Source organism: Gobius niger (genome assembly GCF_951799975.1).
Source record: "Gobius niger genome assembly, chromosome: 7".
NCBI lineage: Eukaryota > Metazoa > Chordata > Actinopteri > Gobiiformes > Gobiidae > Gobius > Gobius niger.
The window spans coordinates 5,427,090-5,447,718 of record NC_136858.1 but is presented as its reverse complement, the minus strand read 5'-3'; the positions used below and the strand labels follow the sequence as shown (position 1 = coordinate 5,447,718).

General features: G+C 39.8%; 1 protein-coding gene across 1 annotated transcript in view; it reads left to right on the top strand.

The window, feature by feature from the left end:
* Positions 1–20,629, top strand: part of LOC306965846 (high-affinity choline transporter 1-like) — a 69,584-nt gene that overhangs the window by 29,910 nt on the left and 19,045 nt on the right. The window contains exon 3 of the mRNA XM_079560414.1: positions 14,362–14,517. Coding sequence (XP_079416540.1) covers positions 14,362–14,517 — 156 coding nt within the window. The remainder of the gene's footprint in view (positions 1–14,361; positions 14,518–20,629) is intronic.

Sequence of the window (20,629 nt, the reverse complement as noted above, 5' to 3'; positions counted from 1 at the left end):
GTGTGGGAGCTTAATGCGAGCACAGCATGTTCTCTGGTCTGCGGGAGTCCCGCAGAGGAGCTGTGGGGAGAACTCCTCTCCTGTGTCACTGTGTCAGTTGATGATCTGTGGACAGCAGGATCTTTTTCTTCATGCAGGGTCTGAGCTGACCTAGTGCAGCATGTTCGGACAATCGGTCCAGATAGTTTTCACAGGACTTCCTTGGAGGTACCACCAGGTTGGCACTTACGAAGGGGTTGATTTTCCTACACTGTCTGACGCTCTTTTTACTCAAGTTAAACAAAAGTATAATATTAATAAAAATATTAATAATAATAATAATAATGGCTTGCACTTGTATTGTGCTTTACGAGCCTGTGTTCCCAAGCTTCTCAAAGCGCTACACTGTAGTCATTATTCATTCACACCATACTCATACTATTGTTGCCACAGCTGCGCTTGGGTTAGAGTGACGGAAGTGAGACAACCAGTCTGTGCCATCCGCCCCTACAACTACCAACCACTCACTCAATACATTTGTTGTGGTAGGTTAAACCAGAGTACCCAGAGGAAACCTAACCACTACCAGCAGCTCCCACCACCACCGGAAGTGAAGCATCTGCAGAAAGTTAACCGAGTCAACCAAAGCCACTGACTTTTTAAATTGCTCCGCGCAGGCTACTAGGGTTAACATGGGACTAGCTCAGGGCTATCTTAGCAGTGGAGTATTGTGCTTTTGTGACCTGAACGATTTCATGTAAACTTCAGCAACTGACAACTCTGTTGATGTCAGACAAAGCTAAACAGTCATTTTGTCGAGACAGTGACTTGCTTAATGTAAAGTTACCACCAGCTCCTGTAGCTCATGCTAATCGTTCTGAAGTCCTGGCAGGCGATTCAACACAGTTTACATCCATTCAGTGGAGCCTTGTAGAATTGGACTTCTCTCATTTTCTGTGTTCACAGAAATCAAAGCTAAGCCACACTGATGGTAATTGTTTATGCGCATTGAGTTGCCTTGTGTATGAAATGCATGGTATAAATAAACATGTCTTGTTTTGTCCAATTGCCAATCATGTGTTGGCATTCTCGTGAAAAACACTTGGTAATATTGCTATTTTTATGTCTCTTCATTTTGTGAAACATAGCCCATGGTGGTATATACCGTTATATAGGCCTATATATGTTGGGTCGCGTATCGTACCTAGAGGCTCCCCAAGCCTAACTGCACTGTTGCAAATGAAGTTCACTCATCAATTAAGTCATGTTTTATCCCACAGTCCAGCCCAATCTACAGTACGTGTTCACACGAAGAAGACGCCCTGAGCAAACCATTGATCGACTGATAAGAATATCTTGAAAATATTTCGATTGTGTTGTTTGGTCAGGGTGGCACTGGCGTGTTGTTCCTCATGCCACTCATTCAAAAGAAACCACCGTCTCAGTGAAAGTCCACACTTGCACAAAATGCCCGCTGGTCAAAAAACAGTCGACTAACTGGACAAGAAGGCTCCGATGGCGCCATCACAAAGGTCCCATATTTTGTCTAGTTGTTATTTTTGGGGGGTTTCATGCCAGGTCAGAAACATGTGAGTTGTGCTGCATTTTTGAACCATCAGAAGCTGTTACAGCAGCATCTATAGGGCTCATGCAAACTTGTAATCAGCTGCTTTCATTTATAGGCCTAATTGTTAATTGACAGGCAACGATTTTTCATAAATTGCGCACAAATGCATAAAATTGGAGCATTTATGTATTCCTATTGTGGATAATGTCTATTGTTTGTGATTAAGCAAATTTCTAAATTGTGATTAATATGGTTTAAGAAATTAATTGAAACTGTAAATACAATGTTTTTTCAAAAAGCATGAAAAATGCACAAAATCAAACTTTTACTGGGCCTGCCAAAAAATGCAAAATCCAGCTCATGTTAAAAGCAGCAGGAGTGCAGCAGGAGTGGGGGACTGTTAACAGTGAGTCTTAATTGTTTAAGTACAAACAGTGGCCTCCATAAATCGTCAGCTGGAGACAATTTAAATTAAAGCGGGCTGTATTTGAGGCTCTCTCACTGTGTGCTCTTTGGTTTAACCAGTAGGCCAAATAAATGTAGTTCAAATCCAGACTGAACCAAGTCTATAAATGGGCTAAAGTCAAAACATCAACCATGTCTAAACCAGAAAAACAACAAACTTAAAAGATTAAAGCATGACTTTGATGATGAAAAAAGACTGTCCATGTAATTATAAAGTTAACATTCTTATGAACTCATCTATATGAAGAATTAGGATGTTAGATTAATGTTTTTGGAAAATTAGGGGGAGTTCAATTCATTAAAACCTTGTGTGTTGTCAATTGTAATATTATGTTATCAGAATAATAGAAACTGTTCTCAAGGTTAAAAACAATCAAGTTTCTAATTGAGGGTTTATACAGGCAGAATCAAGTCAAATTTAATGCCTTTGAATTCCTAAATACTAAAAAAAAATCAGCACATATTTTACTTCTGAAGATTTGCATTTCATGAAACAGGAAAAAAAAAAAAAAAGGGAAACTTTTTAGCAAAAAAATGGATCAATTTCAGCCTAAACTGCAGTTGAGTATGTTTTCATTTCAATTTTTTGCTCAAGATTATACAGTAAAAAATGTTGAGCAATGTCATGATTTTCTAATAAAATTAAACTTCATGCCAGTTTGAATCCAATTGAACATTTTTCAATGACTTTTAAGGTCTTGATTTTGGACTTGCCTTTGAATTTTGCTCACATTTAATGACTTTTAAACCCTGTGATTCTGTAAAATAATGTCTTTAAATTAATGGTAAGGGAATTACGGGAAATTAAGAGATATGTTTCAGTTGTGGAAGTTTTGGAATAAATGGCCTTCTTTGTGAAATACTATTTTTACTGGATAATTCAGACTGTTCATGTGCTAAGCTGATTGACTCACTCTATGATAGGCATCTTTGGGAACGTCTATGGTCACGTTTGAGGGGGGAAACAGAGGAAAAAGAACTACTCTTTCACCCATTACTCCACCACCACTTTACAAACGCTGAATTATTGATGCACTTTCTACCAAATAAAGATACAGAGACATGGAAAAGAACAAAGTAAAGTTGAAATATACACATAAAATCCAACAGAGAATGTTTTATTCATAATAATATAACATTTAAAGGGTTAATCTGTTGTTAGTCTAGCTTTAAAAGTTTAAGTTGACCGAGACACTGAGCGTTTTGACTGCACAGAGCAGGGGTGTCAAACATACGTCGATGATGATTTAATCCGGCCCCTGCCCTGTAGAGCATAAAGGGGGAAAAAGTAAGTCTCTAGCCCATTTCTATGGAAGCCCGTTTCCGCCATGTTAAAAAATAAAAGCCCAAAGGGAAGTCGAAATTACGAGATTTAAAGTCTTACTACGAGTTTAAATCTCGAAATTACAACTTTTAAAACTCAGAATTTCGAGATTTAAACTCGGAATTACGAGTTTTTCAAATCCGTGAACATAGATGTCGGTACGGCGGGGACAGCGGAACCACTGGCGCAGATGTAAACAGACATGGAGGATTAGCTTCATCGTGTTGTGAAAACCGGAGCTACAGCAACTTTTTAGGGACTTTTACAAAGACACACAGAAGTGTTTATTTTACCTCAACACCCAGGGTTAAAAGCGGCAACAAGAAAACTTATTAAAAAAGGCTGTATCCACGATAGGAATGTGTTTAAGCCTTGATGATGCATGAGCATTCCCAAAGCTAATGCTACGATCGTAGCATCATGAACTTCGGAAGATCATGATCATGTGAAAATGGGAAATATGCATGAATGAAGTCAATAAAACCACCGTCTACATCAGGGGTCACCAACCTTATTTCAGCTGAGGGCTACTTTAAGAGCATTAAGTTGTTCAAGGGCTACCAGTTAAAAACAAATCCTAAAGACCTAAAGGTACACTGTTCACTTATAGGATATTGACCCCATATTATATTAAAATAGATTTATTTTAAACTCATACTGAGTCACAAGAACCGAAATAACTGTGATTTTAAGAATTAGATTCAAGAAAATGAAGTGTTTTACACTTTAGAAAAAGTCCCAAGGGCTACTGGACATGCCCCAAAGGGCCCCTGGGTGCCCACGGGCACCATGTTGGTGACCCCTGGTCTACATAAAGCATCCCTTTAACAACAATCACACACTGAGCCGGGCTGGTTGATTTTGCAGTTTATTACTCACACTTAGCCGATTGCTTAGCACCCGGAGCTAACTAGCTTCTTAGCAGCTCTAGCATCCAGCTCCAATAATGGATTTTGTGGAATTAAGTATTATACACTAAAAATGTCAATAAAGCCAGTAACCACATAATGCAGCCTTGGAGATGATCACACACTGGGTCGGGATTGACGCATTGGTGGTTGATTGCAGACTCTTTTTTATCAACAATGAGGTGGATTGCACATGCTAACCGGGCTAACCTAGACTAGCCATTGTCCACCGCCATCGCCCTTTTATCATACGGGGAGACCATAGGGGGTATCCATAGGACATGGCAGAGGCAAAGAGGCACGAGTTTGCCCCAAAATAGCAGTTGTTTTTCAGGCATGATACGATTTCAAGATACGGCTATGCTGGCCAGATCAAGCTTCACAGTTCAAACCGCATCAGACAGGAAAGAGAGCGGCAACAACATCCGGATTTTCAAAGTAAAGGGCTGACGTCTATGATCACGGATCTTAAAAAACTCTTAATTCCGTGTTTAAATCTCGAAATTCCGAGTTTTAAAAGTCGTAACTTCGAGATTTAAACTCGAAATTTAGAGATTTAAACTCATAATTTCGAGATTTAAACTCGTAATTTCGAGATTTAAACTCGTAGTAAGAGTTTAAAAGTCGTAATTTCGAGATTTAAACTCGAAAATGTTGTGTTTTAAACACAGAATTATGACTTTAAATCTCGAAAGTTCGACTTCCTGCTGGACTTTTTTTTTTTTAACATGGCGGAAACGGGCTTCCATACATTCCTGTGCGGACTTATGATTTTTTAAAGAATAACCAGAATGCCCATTCTAGCCACTAGGGGGCATAAAATAAAATAAAAAAAAAGAGTTCCACACGTGTCCAGCACAGGGTACTGACATAATAAGAGCTCAGGATATGAACAACGCATTATATAGCCACGTGGTAAATGGACAGGGCGGCTGTGGCTTCAGTAACAGATTACCACTACCGAGTGTGGAGTGATAGAATAATGTATTATCTATGTAGTACGTTGAGGAACTTGTGACACAGGCTTGTAAAGTGCAATACAAGTGTAAGCCGTTGTTATTAATGAAGCTGCAGTTAAGTTGGGGCTTTGACCAAATCAAAGCTTATTTTGATTAATTTATTTGAAAACTGTTATATATGCGGCCCACGACCCAAAATGAGTTTGACAGCCCTGGCATAGAGGCTGAACACATATTCTCTCCCAGCCTTGTCCGAACTCCAGGCACTTGCAGCTGACCACTCCCCTCTGTCCTCAGACATCTGCTGGGGTTGTGTGGGACCAACATGCCAGTCAGATATTCTGGTCCTGTCCCAAGTGAGCATTTATAAACTATTAATAAAACTAGGGCCCGACTTGCCAGACGATATATCAGGCCGATATCCGGGTATTTACGATATCTTCCTTTTATCGGTCGATATCTCCGGAACCAAAAGTGATAGAGATTTCTGCCCTGCTCAGTTTGGGCTTTAAAATGAGCCCTCCCACATCTTCCTCGGCCTCAGGGGAGCGGAGAAATTTCACGGTGAATATCGGTCATCAGTTTGTTCACCTATTTTACGTATTTTAAGTTGGAGACCTTTGTGTATATTTTCGAAGAGATAGTGACTTGTTTTGGAATCTACTGATTTTTGTCTTTCAAACAAGCTTCCTCTGAATTAACTACTAATAATTCTACAGCACCCCCTGCTGTCACAGTTCAACACTGACATGTTTAGATGCTTCATACACAGGATTAATTACCAGACATTCTGAAAAAATATTAGCCAAACATTTCAGTGCTGAAAAACACATCAGTCGACCTCTATTAGACGTATTTTTATGATTTAAACCTCCAATATAAATAATAAATGTTTAAAGCCACACCGTGTAAGATTTTACCCAATAAATAAAATTGAAATACAAGCATTTATTTTATGATAGATATTTACCTCAAACAAACATGTGCTTTTGCTCTGAGCGGCTCACCTCTGTTAAAACATGACTATAACATTACCAGGGGTGGGTACGTCTCCAACTCGTCTCCATGGAGGTGTTGACTTAAGTCAGTAGAATTGAGAGTTAAACGTGTTAAGCCCTCATCCATATCCATTCTTGGATAATCCACTGCAAAAATAGCATTTTCTGTGTCGAGCATGTTTTGCCTTTAACTACATACTTTTTGAAAGATTAAAACCCCTGTTCGGTATCGGACACTAATTATCCATATCAGTTCACCCCTAAATAACACATTCAAATCTATCCTTTGTAGAACAGGGGGTGAGTGAAGGGATTTGAATTGTAGTTGCCTGGTGCAGCATTTTGAACTAGTTAAAGCTTGTGGTTTTCTGTGAGAGTCCAGTTAAAAGACCATCGCTCTCGTCCAATCTGCTACTCATAAAACGAGGATGTATACAGTAATTCCAGGTCTGGTTTAGTTAAAAGGCCTCTGAACCAGGAAATATCTTTTAGGTAATAAAATGCAGATTTTGTAATAGCTCTGACGTGTCTATTAAAAGAAAGCTTGGAATCCATTAAAACACCAAGGTTTCTGACTTCTTTTTAACACAGTCAGGGCTCTATCTTAAGATCAGCTGCTATACGAGATCTTTCAAGCCTGTCTCTAAAGATTCCAAATTCGATCTTGTCTTTGTTCAGCTCCAGGAATTGTTCAGACATCCAACCACTGAGTTCTTGGATACAATTACAGATCATCATCAATAGAGTGTGATGGGATTTACGGCTCTTTACTGGGAGCCGAGTCTTTGGTATCCGTTCATTTCAAAGAGCCTTTCAAAAGACTGGCTCTTTTTAATATGAAATTTGAATAACGGCAGCCAGAAAACTCAAAATATCAAAGACATTGTGAATAAAACTGTCCGCCACGACTAATAAAAAGAGGCTGCAACTGTCTGACAAATTGTTTTTAGTGCACAAAGCTTTCACTTGTGTGGCCTACTCCATTATTGGGCTGATTCTTGAGTTCATAAAGGGGAGTTCTGCGTAACATTGACTGAAAAAAAAAGAAAAGATCCAGCTCTTTCATTTCATTTATTAATTTATTTGAATGGGACAATGCATACTAATGAACAGACAACCAGTGCTGTAAATATGCACAGAGCTAATTTCCATCCGCTGTCCCATGGGGTAAAAACATACCAGTGCACCAACACAGAACATACATGAGTACGACAAAACATGTATGACATAGTACACATAACAGTACAGCACAAAACATACACTGACAGTACAAGATACAAAAACACTCACTCACAAAAAGCTAAATTGCTATATTATCGCACATACCAAAGGTCCCCGTTCACCGTTAAGAGCCGGTCGGTCATAAACATCACATCACTAGAGTATCATCACTGGGGGAAAGCGCGACATTAAATTTGTGTGTCCTCTGCAAAGCAATGACAAGACAAATGATTCCTCCTGATAATATTACCAAGCTGAGGTACAGTATGTGCAAGGTAAATAAAAGTGGGCCAAGGATTGACCCTTGTGGGACAGCACGTTTAACGAAAGGTGATCTGATTTTCTGGCCATTACCTGCAACAAAATGTTTTCTCCCTTCAAAGTTGGATTAAAGCCACAAGCCGTTCCGAGCAGACATTCAAGCCTGAAAGAAACTGCGCAACCGAGTTGTTATTTTAAAACCGAAATCTATGCGCAAAAGCATATGTCTGAAAAACTGCAATTCGATATTTCCCCTGAATGAACCTACTACCTCTGAGATGTTGCTTGTTATTTTAACATCCCACCAAAAATGCCTAGTGTGCACAAATAAGCTTGTGCGTAATACTATCTTCGCAATGCTTCACTTTGACACTTTGTAAATATAGTGCTGGCTGTGCGGGGCCGGAGGCGTAGGGTTCCCCTCTGGCCAGGGAAATTCAAGCCAATGGTCATCTGAATGTCTGGAAATGTTCGTGTGTAGGAAAAAACTTTCAAGAACAATGATGGCATTTTTCAATATTTGTACGTTTTATTTACCTATGGCAAGTTAAGGGAAAAATTTGAATTTAGAGATATCAATTTGAAACTTTTGCTGTAGATTACGGATATGAACATCAGTAAAACATGTATTGGACTTTTTCATTCTTGCCTCTATTTTAAGCGTTTTATTGATATATTAGTTACAGTTTTTGAACAAGCTATGTTTAAGTGGTTCACAGCTAGAAGGTCCCAGGTTCGATTCCCACCTGGACTGTGTGGAGATTGCATGTTCTCCCCGTGTCTACGTAGGTTTCCTCCGGTTTCCCTTACCACTAACAACATGTACAATAGGTTCACCTCTGGGGCCAGGACTCCCCTGAAAAAGAGATTCTTAATCTCAGTGGGACTATCCTGGTTAAATATAGGTCAATAATAATAAAAGTATGTTCATGTTAAAGTGGACATGTTATGAATATGGAGCTTACAAACCTTTTTTTTTTTTTTGGAGCCTCAATTTTGATATTTTGCGTTTTATGATATGAAAATATGTCTCTTTAAAAATAAAAACTAACACTGAAATGCAGGCGGAAGAGCTCCTCTTGGTGGCAGTTATAGGAATTCTTTTTCTTTTTTTAATAACGCGAGATCAGGAACTCCAGCAGTCCAGGCTGGTTTTCGTAAGAAAATGTTTCGAAATCTCGTACTAATGAAGGCTGGACTGTTAGCATTGGAGCTGCGCGAGCTACACATCACATAAGGGCCAAGTTTACTGTGAAGATTCCGCCCTTATGCCCTTATTAGGCACATGCTTCATCAGAGCTGGGGAGGGGGAGTCTGTAAACATGCCATGATTCCCCCATAGTCATTGTGGCAAACGGGGAGGAGTGAGTAAGAGACGTCTATTCTTTTTAACTGTTTATGTTTAAACAGTTGATTTTACATGTGTCCACTTAAAGGAGAAAACTAGATAAACATCTCAACATTGACATCTGTGTTAAAAAGTCATTGTTTTCTTGCTAGACTGGATTCTCCAGGTCGAGAGCTTTCAAATGAGGTATGACATGTCCATATTCGCTCAAATCAAGTCGGTGAAAGTTGACGACAACAAAAACAGGTATTGGATATTTGTAATCGATACCCGATCCAGTCATTTTCCAGGATAAGCACCAGTATGCAATCAGTACGTCCCCACAGTGGATTAAATAGAGTGGTATGAATATTTCCTGGAGCCACAGTGGAGCCCTGTCATCACTTGTGAAAGCAGAGGATACTAAAGCGTGCTGGCCAGATCTGCAGCCGGCATCCTCAGATAGCACTGTATTTGATTACCCGCCCTCAGCTATATCCACTGATGTGTATTTCAGCTGCAGTGCGAAGTGAGCGCGTCTCGGCCCGGGCCCCTTGAACAAGCACGTTAATTAGACGACAGACTTTTTCATCCGCCCTCGTTTATATGTCACCATAAATAACCACGGCAACATTCGTCACGGGCTAAAGGACCCGCAACCATTAACGGAATTGCTTCATGCGGTCCGCCCGCCGCCCGGGCGATAGCTGGGAAACTTAGCACTGCACTCAGCATGCACGGATTTATGAAGTTATGTATGTATATTAAATTATTATTATGCATATTAACAAATACACCCACATTACTACATGTGTTTGAATGAAGGATTGTGATTCAGTATTCAGTATTACATCATTTTGACAGTTTCTTTGAAATGTCAAGCGAAGTACGTCAATTTAGGAAATAGCACAGAACATTTGTACAGTTACATGGCTAAAATTACAAGTACTATTACAGCTGTTAAAAATGGACTCAAATTGACTTTTCTCATGATTGTTGTCAGCCTGAAAACACAAAAACTGATCAACATGAATATTTAAGTCCAGTTATATCCTCAATAGTTTACATGCTTAAGGCGAGACACTGCAGGTGAATAGGGAAAAAATGTATATTTACATTTATCAATTTGAAGCTTTTGCTGTAGATCACTGGCATAAATGTGAGAAAAAAATACATTGCAAGTTTTCTGTCATTTTGTCTTTTCATATAAGAACAAGGTGTTTTATGCCTAAAAATGCCTTTCGGCGACGAAATCTGAATAATGTATAGAGCTACATTCAAATGTATGGTTTCATTTTATTGATAAATGAGCTGCCAAGACTTTCTCAGAGGGGATTTTGGATATCTTGTTTAATTTTAAAATAAGCTGTTTTTAGTGGAAAAATTTGTAAAAATTTAATTTTCGCCTTATTTTTTGACATTCAAAACTCAATAAATGGTTCTAGGGATTAGATAATAAAAAATCCCTCTGAAAATATCTTCCAAATATTGTTCAGTCCAAGGCTGGAGAATTTGAAGTCTTTAGGTCCGACTGGTGTCGCCACAATGACAGAAAAATGTGTTTTGAGAAAAAGGCCCTTGAAATTGCATTGTCCCATATAAGTCTATGGGCAAACATTGAATCAGCGCAATATTTAAACATGTTATTGTGAAGAATAGGTATTATTTTTGTTTCCAGGTGTATGTTCAGAGACCAATTTGGCCCAAAACCTGAAAACCGAAATAATTGAGTTTTGCCTGTAGTGTCTCCCCTTAATACATTTGGAAATAAATCATGTTCAAACATAGAGCTTTAAATATATATTTTCTTATGGTTTCTTATATGATTTCTGTGAACATACTCCTAATGACCGGCGAGACGCAGATAACGCTATTTTTGCAGTGGGTAATGGAAGAGGTTTCCATGGAGACGAGCTGCACGCGTCCCGCTCCCAGCACACATAGGCATTTTTCAACAATAAAAATGTATGTAATCAAATAAATGTGGTTACTTTATTCTATTTATTGAAAGAATTGTTGCGCGGTGAGGGTTTACAGATAAAAGTACAGCCGAAGTATGGAAGAGTGGTAAGATCGTTTAAATCCTTATTAATAGCCATCCCTATAATTGACTAGTGACCTAATATTGTTTAAGATTACATTCAGAATACATGTTGTTAGCATTAGCCTCTCCTCCTCTCCTCTATGGGGCCAGACGGGGGTGAAGTTAGAAGCGACCAAGCTCTTCCACGTTTTCACTATTTAAATATGGTCATGTGAGATCCAAGTCTAGTTACACAAAGTTAAACATGTTGATTTTCTAAGCAGATAAAAAGGGGAACTATATTGTAAGGCGTAATAATAATTTAGGAGCACTTCCGCACAATAATATTAGGTATTACTACGCCTTGCAATATAGTTATACTTAGAAAATCCACACGTTTAACTTTGTGTAGCTAGACTTGGATCATGTAAAGGCTCACGTGACGGTATTTTAACAGATTATAGTGATGGGATTTTCGTGTCTTCACTGGCAGCCCTTTCATTTTGAAGAGCCGTTCAAAAGACTGGCTCTTTTTGATATAAAATGTGTAATAACGGCAGCCAAATAACTCACAATGCCTAAGACGGGGTGGATTAAAAGGCATCCTGCTGTCCCCGCTCCAGGTGCAGTAAACACCACTGACAGATGTGGAGGAACTCAGACCTCCAAGAGAATGACACAATATTCAGTTACACCATAAAAATCTATAAATTAGGCACGCCTTTTTATAAGGTTCAAAGGGTGGGAGACAAAGTAGCAGCTTATAGTCCGGAAATGACGGTAATAAAAGGAGGCTGTAACTGTCCGATCCATCATTTTTAGTGCCCAGTTTTGACTTAAGTGCAAACAGCTTTCACTGGTGTCGCCTGCCCCGTTGTTGGGCTAATTCTTGTGTTTGTTTGAGGAAGTTCTGGGTAAAATTGAATGAAAAAAAGATCTGGCTCTTTCACAATTGAGATCCAGTTCGAACCGTTCACCTAAGCATCCACTCGCTCAGACCTGTTGCCAAGTGAGGCCGTGCGCAGTGCTATGAAGGCTGATTTTACTTTTCAAAGTCATCTGGGGGATCGGAAAATACCGGCTCGAGCTGTACGTTAGAGATCGCGCACCTCTGCCTTAGCAATGCGTCTTACTTTATCCGTATTGTATTACAATACGTAATCCCAACGTGAAATCCTGTCCTTCCATTGTCTCCTACGTGTAATGTCCTTGGTTGGCATGTAAACAAATCCCCCCCCCTACCCCCCTCCATATGTCAGCTGCTCAAAACCGGTTTAACAGCAAGTGTAGCGCTTGGCCACATCAAACATTGTGATCGTAGCATCCGTCAGAGCCGGGAGTCAAACTCACAACGCTGATGTCGGGAAAGTGTCGAGCAATGCATCCTATCACCTACAGCACTAGGCTGTCGTTTAGGTGACTTCATGGAGCTGTTAAGGCGGTAGATTTTTCCTCGCTGTGGTCAATGTTGAAATTTTTTTTGGCTACTTTTCTCCCTTAACATCTCAAAAAAGACCGAACTCATGACTACTATGACCTATTTATTAATTACAGTAAAAGAGCGCAGACAAAATAACCCAAGAAGCAAGATTTTTTGAGATTTACAAAGAACTAGAGATCCAATATAAAAAAATGAAACCATACATTTAATCTCTTTCCATTATTCATATTGGGTCATCATACCATTGTACATCACATCATCATACAGGAAACTTTAGCCATTTCCATGCATAAAATTACTTCTTTGTTTAAAATATGAAACACAAAATGACAGAAAACCTGCATAACATTTTTTCATCATATTTATATCAGTAATCTACAGCAAATGTTCCAAACTGATATAGATGTCAAACATGACTAATACAATGCACTGCATAGTATTAGCAGCAACAATTTAGACCAGCACAAAATACCTTAAATTTACACAAAAATGTCCACTAGCTTAGCTGCGGCTGATTAGCACACAGTATTAGCATGACTTTCTCTGCCGTTTAACAAAACAATAAGATTCAACTTTACACTACAGTCCTGAAATGACTTTTGGATATTTAATAAAACTCTAGATCAGACATGACACTCGTTGACGTGGCAAACGTGGCAGCCATCCTGTGACTGGCCGGCGAGGCTAACCCCTATGCCACCAATGTAAAACCTCTTATCTATCTCTCTTATCTACCTCTTACCTATCTCTTTCAGGATCAGGTCATTTCTTCGAAGCGTTGTGTTGTTTAGCCGTATTAGCTTTGTTTCCTCCATTCATTCCCAGGGTTCAGTATTAGCATTCACTGTATCACTGTCCCATGTTCAATCAATATTGGTCATGTGGCGTTAAAAAGTACAGAAATACTGTTTTAAAGAGACTATACAGAGTTTAAAAATGTTAAAACTAAGTTGTTTCCTCCCCTTACATGTTCCAGCCATGTCCTAATGTGTAGAATGAGCTCAGACATGTTCACCACAACTGCCTCTAAAATCCTGCACTGTTACTTAAAAAGGTGTTAATTCGGGTCCGTAGTGCCGTCACGCACGAGCTTAAAGGGGCTAGATGCAAGTTATGCATTTTATGCTCGCTACTGCCACCTCAGGTCTTATGCGTAACTGCAGCTTCTATATTAAAGTAGGAAACAAATGTTATATAAGATAAGATAAGATAAGATAAATCTTTATTATTATTATTTATATTTGATATAAATTGAACTGAATGGTTTGAAGTGTGAAACTGGAAGACTGCAAAAATGTTATTTTCTTGCCAAATATGACATAATAAGGTCAGGCAAAATTATCAAAGAGTCATGAAAAATCATGACTCAAAATAGATCAAAACAGTATCAAGGAAATGAGTGGTGTTTCCCATTTGAGTACATTGCACTGGGTCAGAAAGGCCGGACACAAGATGGACGCCAAAATTGCCATTTTGTTCCAACGTATTAATGTGGCCATGTCTTGTCTAGAGTTCTATTAAAGATCTTTAAAGAAATAAGCCGTGAGTTGGTTGCAGAGCACACTACCATTATGCACTTTTGACCAATCGACCCAAACGCCGCACCAGTAAGCCATGTGATAAACAGTTCTCAAACCTTTTTTTCCATGACAATGGGTGTAAGCGTATAATGTTGTGTAGCTGTATTTGAAACGTATAGTGGATATTGGGCTCTGGAAAGTAAAGCCAATATGTTGTGGTGGTACAGTTCATCAGATAATGGACACACACATTGTGGTATATTGTCCTGTGCTAATCTGATCAAGTCCATGTCCTCTGTGCCTAACACGCCTCTGAGTGTCCGATCTAACGAAATAACCTCTCTGCCTCCTCTCCTTGTCTTTCAAAGGCGGCCTGTTCTTCGCCGAGCCCATGCGGAACAACAAGTACGTGACCATGATGGATCCCTTCCAGATCAAATACGGCAAAGTGCCCACGGCGGCGCTGTCTCTGGCCTCCCTCATCTCCGAGATTATGTGGGTGACAGGAACGCTCATAGGATTAGGTAAGAATGTGTCTGTGTGTATCGCGGCTCCCCATCGGTTGTGCGCGTGTCCGTGTGCGCTAACCCCATCTGAGCGGCAGCAGCTGTCCAGGCCGGCTCTTTTGGTTTCTGCCAGGTGCCGGCTGAAACACAAGCTCTCGCCTAATTGCGCGGTCTGTTGGAAATAACTGCAGCGCCTAAGTCCCAGCGGTAAACACGCTTGACTGTATTCATGCAGTATGTACTGTAAAAGAAGGGGATGTCAGTAATATAGAGTAGAATAGTCGGGGCGATATGTGGTTTTGATATATATATATCTTCCCATCTGCTAATGGAACCACAGTTGGATGTTGTGATAAACGTTATAGGCCATCATTTATTTTTATATGTGAAATAAAAAGGCAGCTAGCTGAATAGGTATTAGGGATGGCCGATATATCGGCGCCGCCGATATTATTGGCCGATATTTGTCGATATTTGATATTTGTCATTTTTTACATATCGGTATCGGTCCGATATTGGGAAATATCGGCCGATATTATTTTTTCATTTAATTATTTCCTGCACCGTAATGTCGTAGCGCACCTGAATGCAGCAGCAGTGTAGACGGGCTAAACTGACCTGACTGGGGCAACAGTTTATTCAAATGATCTAAAATAAACAGTGGCTCCTAAAAATAAAGAACCCTCAGCATAAATTCACACGTCTACAAAAGAAAATATGTTTTTACTAAGTTTAAAGGGGCTGGATGCAAGTTCGCCATTTTATACTCACTACTGCCACCTCAGGCCATATGTGTAACTGCACCTTCTATATTAAGCTCGTGCATGACGGCAATTGGCTTGTTGCGCGGTGTGGCTATGCTAGTTCCTCTGACCTGAAGGTGTGAGCGCCTGGACTTCCTGTCTGTTTTCTTTTCCTGGAATAATAATCATATTTTCCAAAGATTGTGTTGTGGGCGGTGAGTTCCCGGTAGATGATCAGTTATTGTGTTCAAATCATGATGTAACGAGTTCAGATCAGAGACGCCTGTGATCATAAAGGATTGATAGTTTGTCTTGAAGCTAAAGGCTAACATGCTATGAAAAAAAATATATATAAAGGCACTATTTCAAGTTGTGTAATGCCTTAACCCCTTAACTCCCACCTGAACTGAGCACATTTTCTCTACGAAAACAATGATGGAAAAGTGGCAAAAATGTGACAAAAATGTGATAAAATGTGACAAAAAAATTACAAAAAAATGACAAAAATGTGACAAAAAAATGACAAAAAAATGACAAAAATGTGATAAAATGTGACAAAAATTGGACAAAAAATTGACAAAAAAATGACAAAAAAGTGACAAAAATTATGGAAAAAAAAATGTGACGTGAGGAAAAAAGTTCCTCTCGGTTTAGGCGGGAGTTAAGAGGTTAAATTAGCCTTTAGCTTCAAGACAAACTCCCTGATCCTCACAAACATATATGGAAATATTGCTACCAGGAACTCACTGGTCTGAGCTCATCTTAATGGAAATGAACACGAACAGGAAGTACTAGCGCCCACAGCTTCAGCTCAGAGGAACTAGCGTAGCCACATTGTGCAACAAGCCAATTCGGGCCGAAGTGACACATTTTTGAGTGACCGTACAGGATTTTAGAGGCAGTTGTGGTGAACAGGTCTGAGCTCATTCTACACATTAGAACATGGCTGGAACATGTAGGGGGAGGAAAATACTTAATTTTAACATTTTTAAACTCCTTATAGTCCCTTTAAAGGGGGGCTATTATGCAAAATCGACTTTTTCAAGCTTTACATCATGTTATTAAGTCATTCCCTCATTAAAAACATGCCTGAAGTGTTGGCTTGGCACATTCACGTATTTTCGAGTAATCTGTAGAAACTCTGATGGCGGCCATTTTAGGGATAAAACGCCTGATTCCTTCAGGGAACGCCTCGACCTCCAGGATACGCCTCCGACCTTTCGTCACCAGCCGAGTAACCAACTACTGCTCCTCAGCAGAACCCCCTCCCCGCAGTGTCTAGCCCTAAGATGTAAACAGAGTCATCATGGAGGATTAGCTCCATGTGTTGTGAACCGGAGCCACAGCAGACTTTTACAAAGACACACAGCAGTGTTTCTGTTACCGAAACACCCAGGATTAAAACCGGTGACAAGAACACTTATTTCAGTGTCTGGTTCTGCGCTGGGCCTTGATGATGCACAGAGCCTCCGGAGAAAGCTAATGCTAAGCTAAACCTCGAGTCATCACGTGAAAACGAGAAATATGCACACATAAAGTCAATAAAACCACCACACACATAAAGAACCGTTTAACAATGATCACACACGGAGCCAGGCTTGTTGATTTGGAAGTTTATTGCTCACATTTCATCTACAATGGGTCATAGCCGAGTGGTTTTCTCCCGGAGCTAACAAGCTAGCCGCGACAAGCTAACGGGAAAATTCACTGAATACAAGCAGCATATTATGCATTGAAAACGTCACTAAAACAGGCAACTGCTTGAAGCAGCCTTTATGATGATCACACACTGAGCCGGGCTTGTTGATTTTGTAGTTTATTGCTCACATTTCATCTACAGTGAGTCGTAGCCGAGTGGTTTTCTCCCGGAGCTAAGGCACTATTAGCCGCGACAAGCTAACAACCTTCACCTTCACAACATTCATCGAAAACAGGCAGCATATTATGCACAAATAACGTCAATAAAGCCGGCAACTACTTGAAGCAGCCTTTACGATGATCACACAATGAGCCTGGCTTTACACATTTGTGGTTTAATACAGACTTTTCATCAACAATGAGCTGTAGTCGATTATAACAAGCTAACGGGGTAACCTCGAAAAACCATTGTCCACCTGCGGAGATAATGTCCGTCTTTGAATCGTATGGGCTCCTGCAGATCCTGGTGTCGTCCATGGGGGTATAGTTAGAGATCCATAGGGCATGGCAGATGCAAAGAGATAGCCTCCAAACAGCAGTTATTTTTCAGGCAAGAGCCCCTTCCAAGCGTCCGGTGTGGAAGGTTCGTTTCCAAATCATATCCTGTGTGGCCATTGTTCACAAAGTGATAAACAGTAGGTCCTTTCCAACAATAAAAATTAAAATGCACCGATCGTAGTTTCAATACTGTTGAGACAACGAGCGCAGTGTTGTGATGCCACAGACAGCATGTGGAGGGGGCGTGTTGGAAAGGGTCAGAGGTTTTTAAAGAGACAGAGGCCTATTTCAAGTCATTTGCTACCGCCATTTTGAAAGAGCAATTTTATACAAGGCAGTTATTCTAATTTACTGCATTGACAGACCAACAGAAGGTTTCGTCATCATTGTAGTGTGCTATAGACTGGTGCTATGTGGCTGAAAAAAGCATAATACCCCCTCTTTAAACAAAGTGGAGCGGACACATGGACACCAAAGAGATACAGAGACACAAGTTGCTGTTGCAACAAACTGGACTAAAACTGCCTCCATGGACATTATTCTGAGTCAGGATTAACAGGAATCATTTTCTGATGGATTATTTGTCGCTACATCTGAGGTGAGTGTTGCAAAAGTTTCTCCGTCCTGACGCCAGATTTATAACTTTGTTTGTTAGCGCTAGCATAGCTTCTAACAGGCTAAAGGCTACAACACGTAAACATGACCTTTCTGTCATCATGTAGGTCTAACTACAGTGATGATAATGTCAGTATTCACGTTTACTCTGCCCACCTTTGTCATGTTAATGACCCTGAAAACGAGGTGTTATGTCCGCATTTTCACGCATATTTAATTAGACGCTTTTGCGATCGTTTGCGCATTTATCATTGAAAACAATGCAGTTCAAAGCTCATGCTAATCTTGTAAATCTACTGTTTGCCTTTTGCCAGCTCTAAACCAACTCTAAATCTTCAGTCTGGCCTCATAAGTTCATATAAGGTGCTGCTAAAGTGACTATTTTTTGCAATTCCAAAGCTTCATACAGAGCAGTGTGTCCACAGACAAGTTTATCAGATTTGTTTAAAGTTAAAACATGTAGCTTAAACAACATGGTAGGCTACATGTTTAAGTAAAAAATACAATCAATAGTAGCCTAGCATATTCCCAGTGTCACTGTTTCCCATTAATAGAGGACATGGGTGAAAGTATAATAATCAGTAGGTCTGAGTAAATGTTTAGCCAACATCCAAATGACATTTCACTCCAACATTGCATTTGGTCTTTTTAATATTTTTCTAATAAAAGGGATTGTTTGTTTCATCCTGGTGTGTGAGATGTGTCCCAGGCATAAGCAAAAGATATTCCAATAATGGAGCAATTTGCAAACTTTACCACATTTGAGCCTTTCTATTGGTTTTTAACGTCAAAATTAATATCGGCAAATATCGGATATCGATATCGGCAGCAAATTTTCATATCGGACCATCCCTAATAGGTATGGTGTTTTGTATCAAAATCCCTGTATCACATTACTTTGATACTATCTACTACTACTACTTTGACTATAGTGGACATAAATTCTGCTTGGAGGGAGCTGGGTTATGTGCTAACAACTTCCGCATTCCACTTAGTGTATAATTTACTTTTGGTCACCATGTTTATTAACAGGAGCACTAAATTATTAGCAGCTAAAAATACTATTAATTGTTTTACACATTGTAAAACCGGATCAAATCAGTGTCACTACATAGAGCTGTAAATTCGTCGCTGCTCAAACTAAGGATTCCAGGAGGAAAAGTTTTTAAGAACAGCTAATCACTTGTGGAGAAGACGATCATTAAGCTAGCTATGTCTGCCTCACGCAGCGCACTTGATTTCATTTTTATAAGACTTCAAACTGTAACTATTAGCCTACATTTAGACTGTTCTGAAGTCTAACACACACTGCCTCTGGGTCCATTTTCACATGTTGTATGTATATTTCACTGCCGGCTAAGCTCAATTCATGAGACGGGTATCGGTGTAGACTTCATCTTCATCCTTATGGTCATGTGACGATCTTTCATATATATCTTGCATATATATATATTTTACACAAATGTGGGTACTTTTGGCTCGGGGGAGGAGGGCAAGCATTACAGAAACTTTTGGTTTTGTGTTGATTGATCAAGTATTTGCAGATATCTTCGAAATTTGGGATTGTAACTGAGCTGCTGTCCATTTAATGGAGTTTATGATGTTGAGAGAGGGTCCCAAAGCTATACCAGTGGAGAACCGCTGGTGGACTTCTGCATATGAATGAAGTCGGAAAGATCAATTGTTTTTTAGGGTTTTTGGTAGGTTTTCACTGCTGATGGATACACACTAATCAAGTTTTATTTTTTCACAGAAAATGTTTCATAATGCACCTTTACAGTAACGAGGTTGTTCTCAATCTGACAGCAGCGTTTGATACAATAGATCACCAGATATTGCTGTCATGTCTTGAGCATTATGTAGGAATCAAAGGAGTGGTCCGTAGCCGGCTTCATTCATATCTCAGCAATGGTTCCTTTTCTGTTCATCTCGAATCTCTTTCCTCAAGCACAGCCCCACTTTCCAGTGGGGTCCCACAGGGCTCAATTCTGAGACCCGTCCTTTTTTGCTGCACAATTTGATTTTTCGAAAAATACAAGCTTTGATTTCATTGCTTCGCAAATGATGTTAAACTTGTTAAACTGTCTGCAAGATACTGTCTGATACTGTCTGCAAGATACTGAGACCCGTCCTTTTTTGCTGCACAGTTTGATTTTTCGAAAAATACAAGCTTTCATTTCATTGCTTCGCAAATGATGTTAAACTTGTTAAACTGTCTGCAAGATACTTTTTTGAAATTTCTCAAAACAATAATTCAAACCCAATCAGTCAACGCAGGCATCTAAACTGCTCAAGGCCAGATGAGCATCACACATACAGTACACATGGTTATCAGCTTACTGTCGTCTGGGGGCCGCCTCTTATCTCCCATGCGCCATAGACATGTGTGCGCCTTTGTTGTGAATAATAGAACAGACACATGGAAGCATGAGCCAACACTGAAGGTGATACTGTCTGAGCCAATGATAAGACAGGCCCAGTGAGAATGTCAACAAGGGACACAGCCCACAGGCACTGTCCCTGCTGGAGATCATCTGCCTGGTCATTAGTCCACTCCTGCTTTTTCTTTCTGTTCA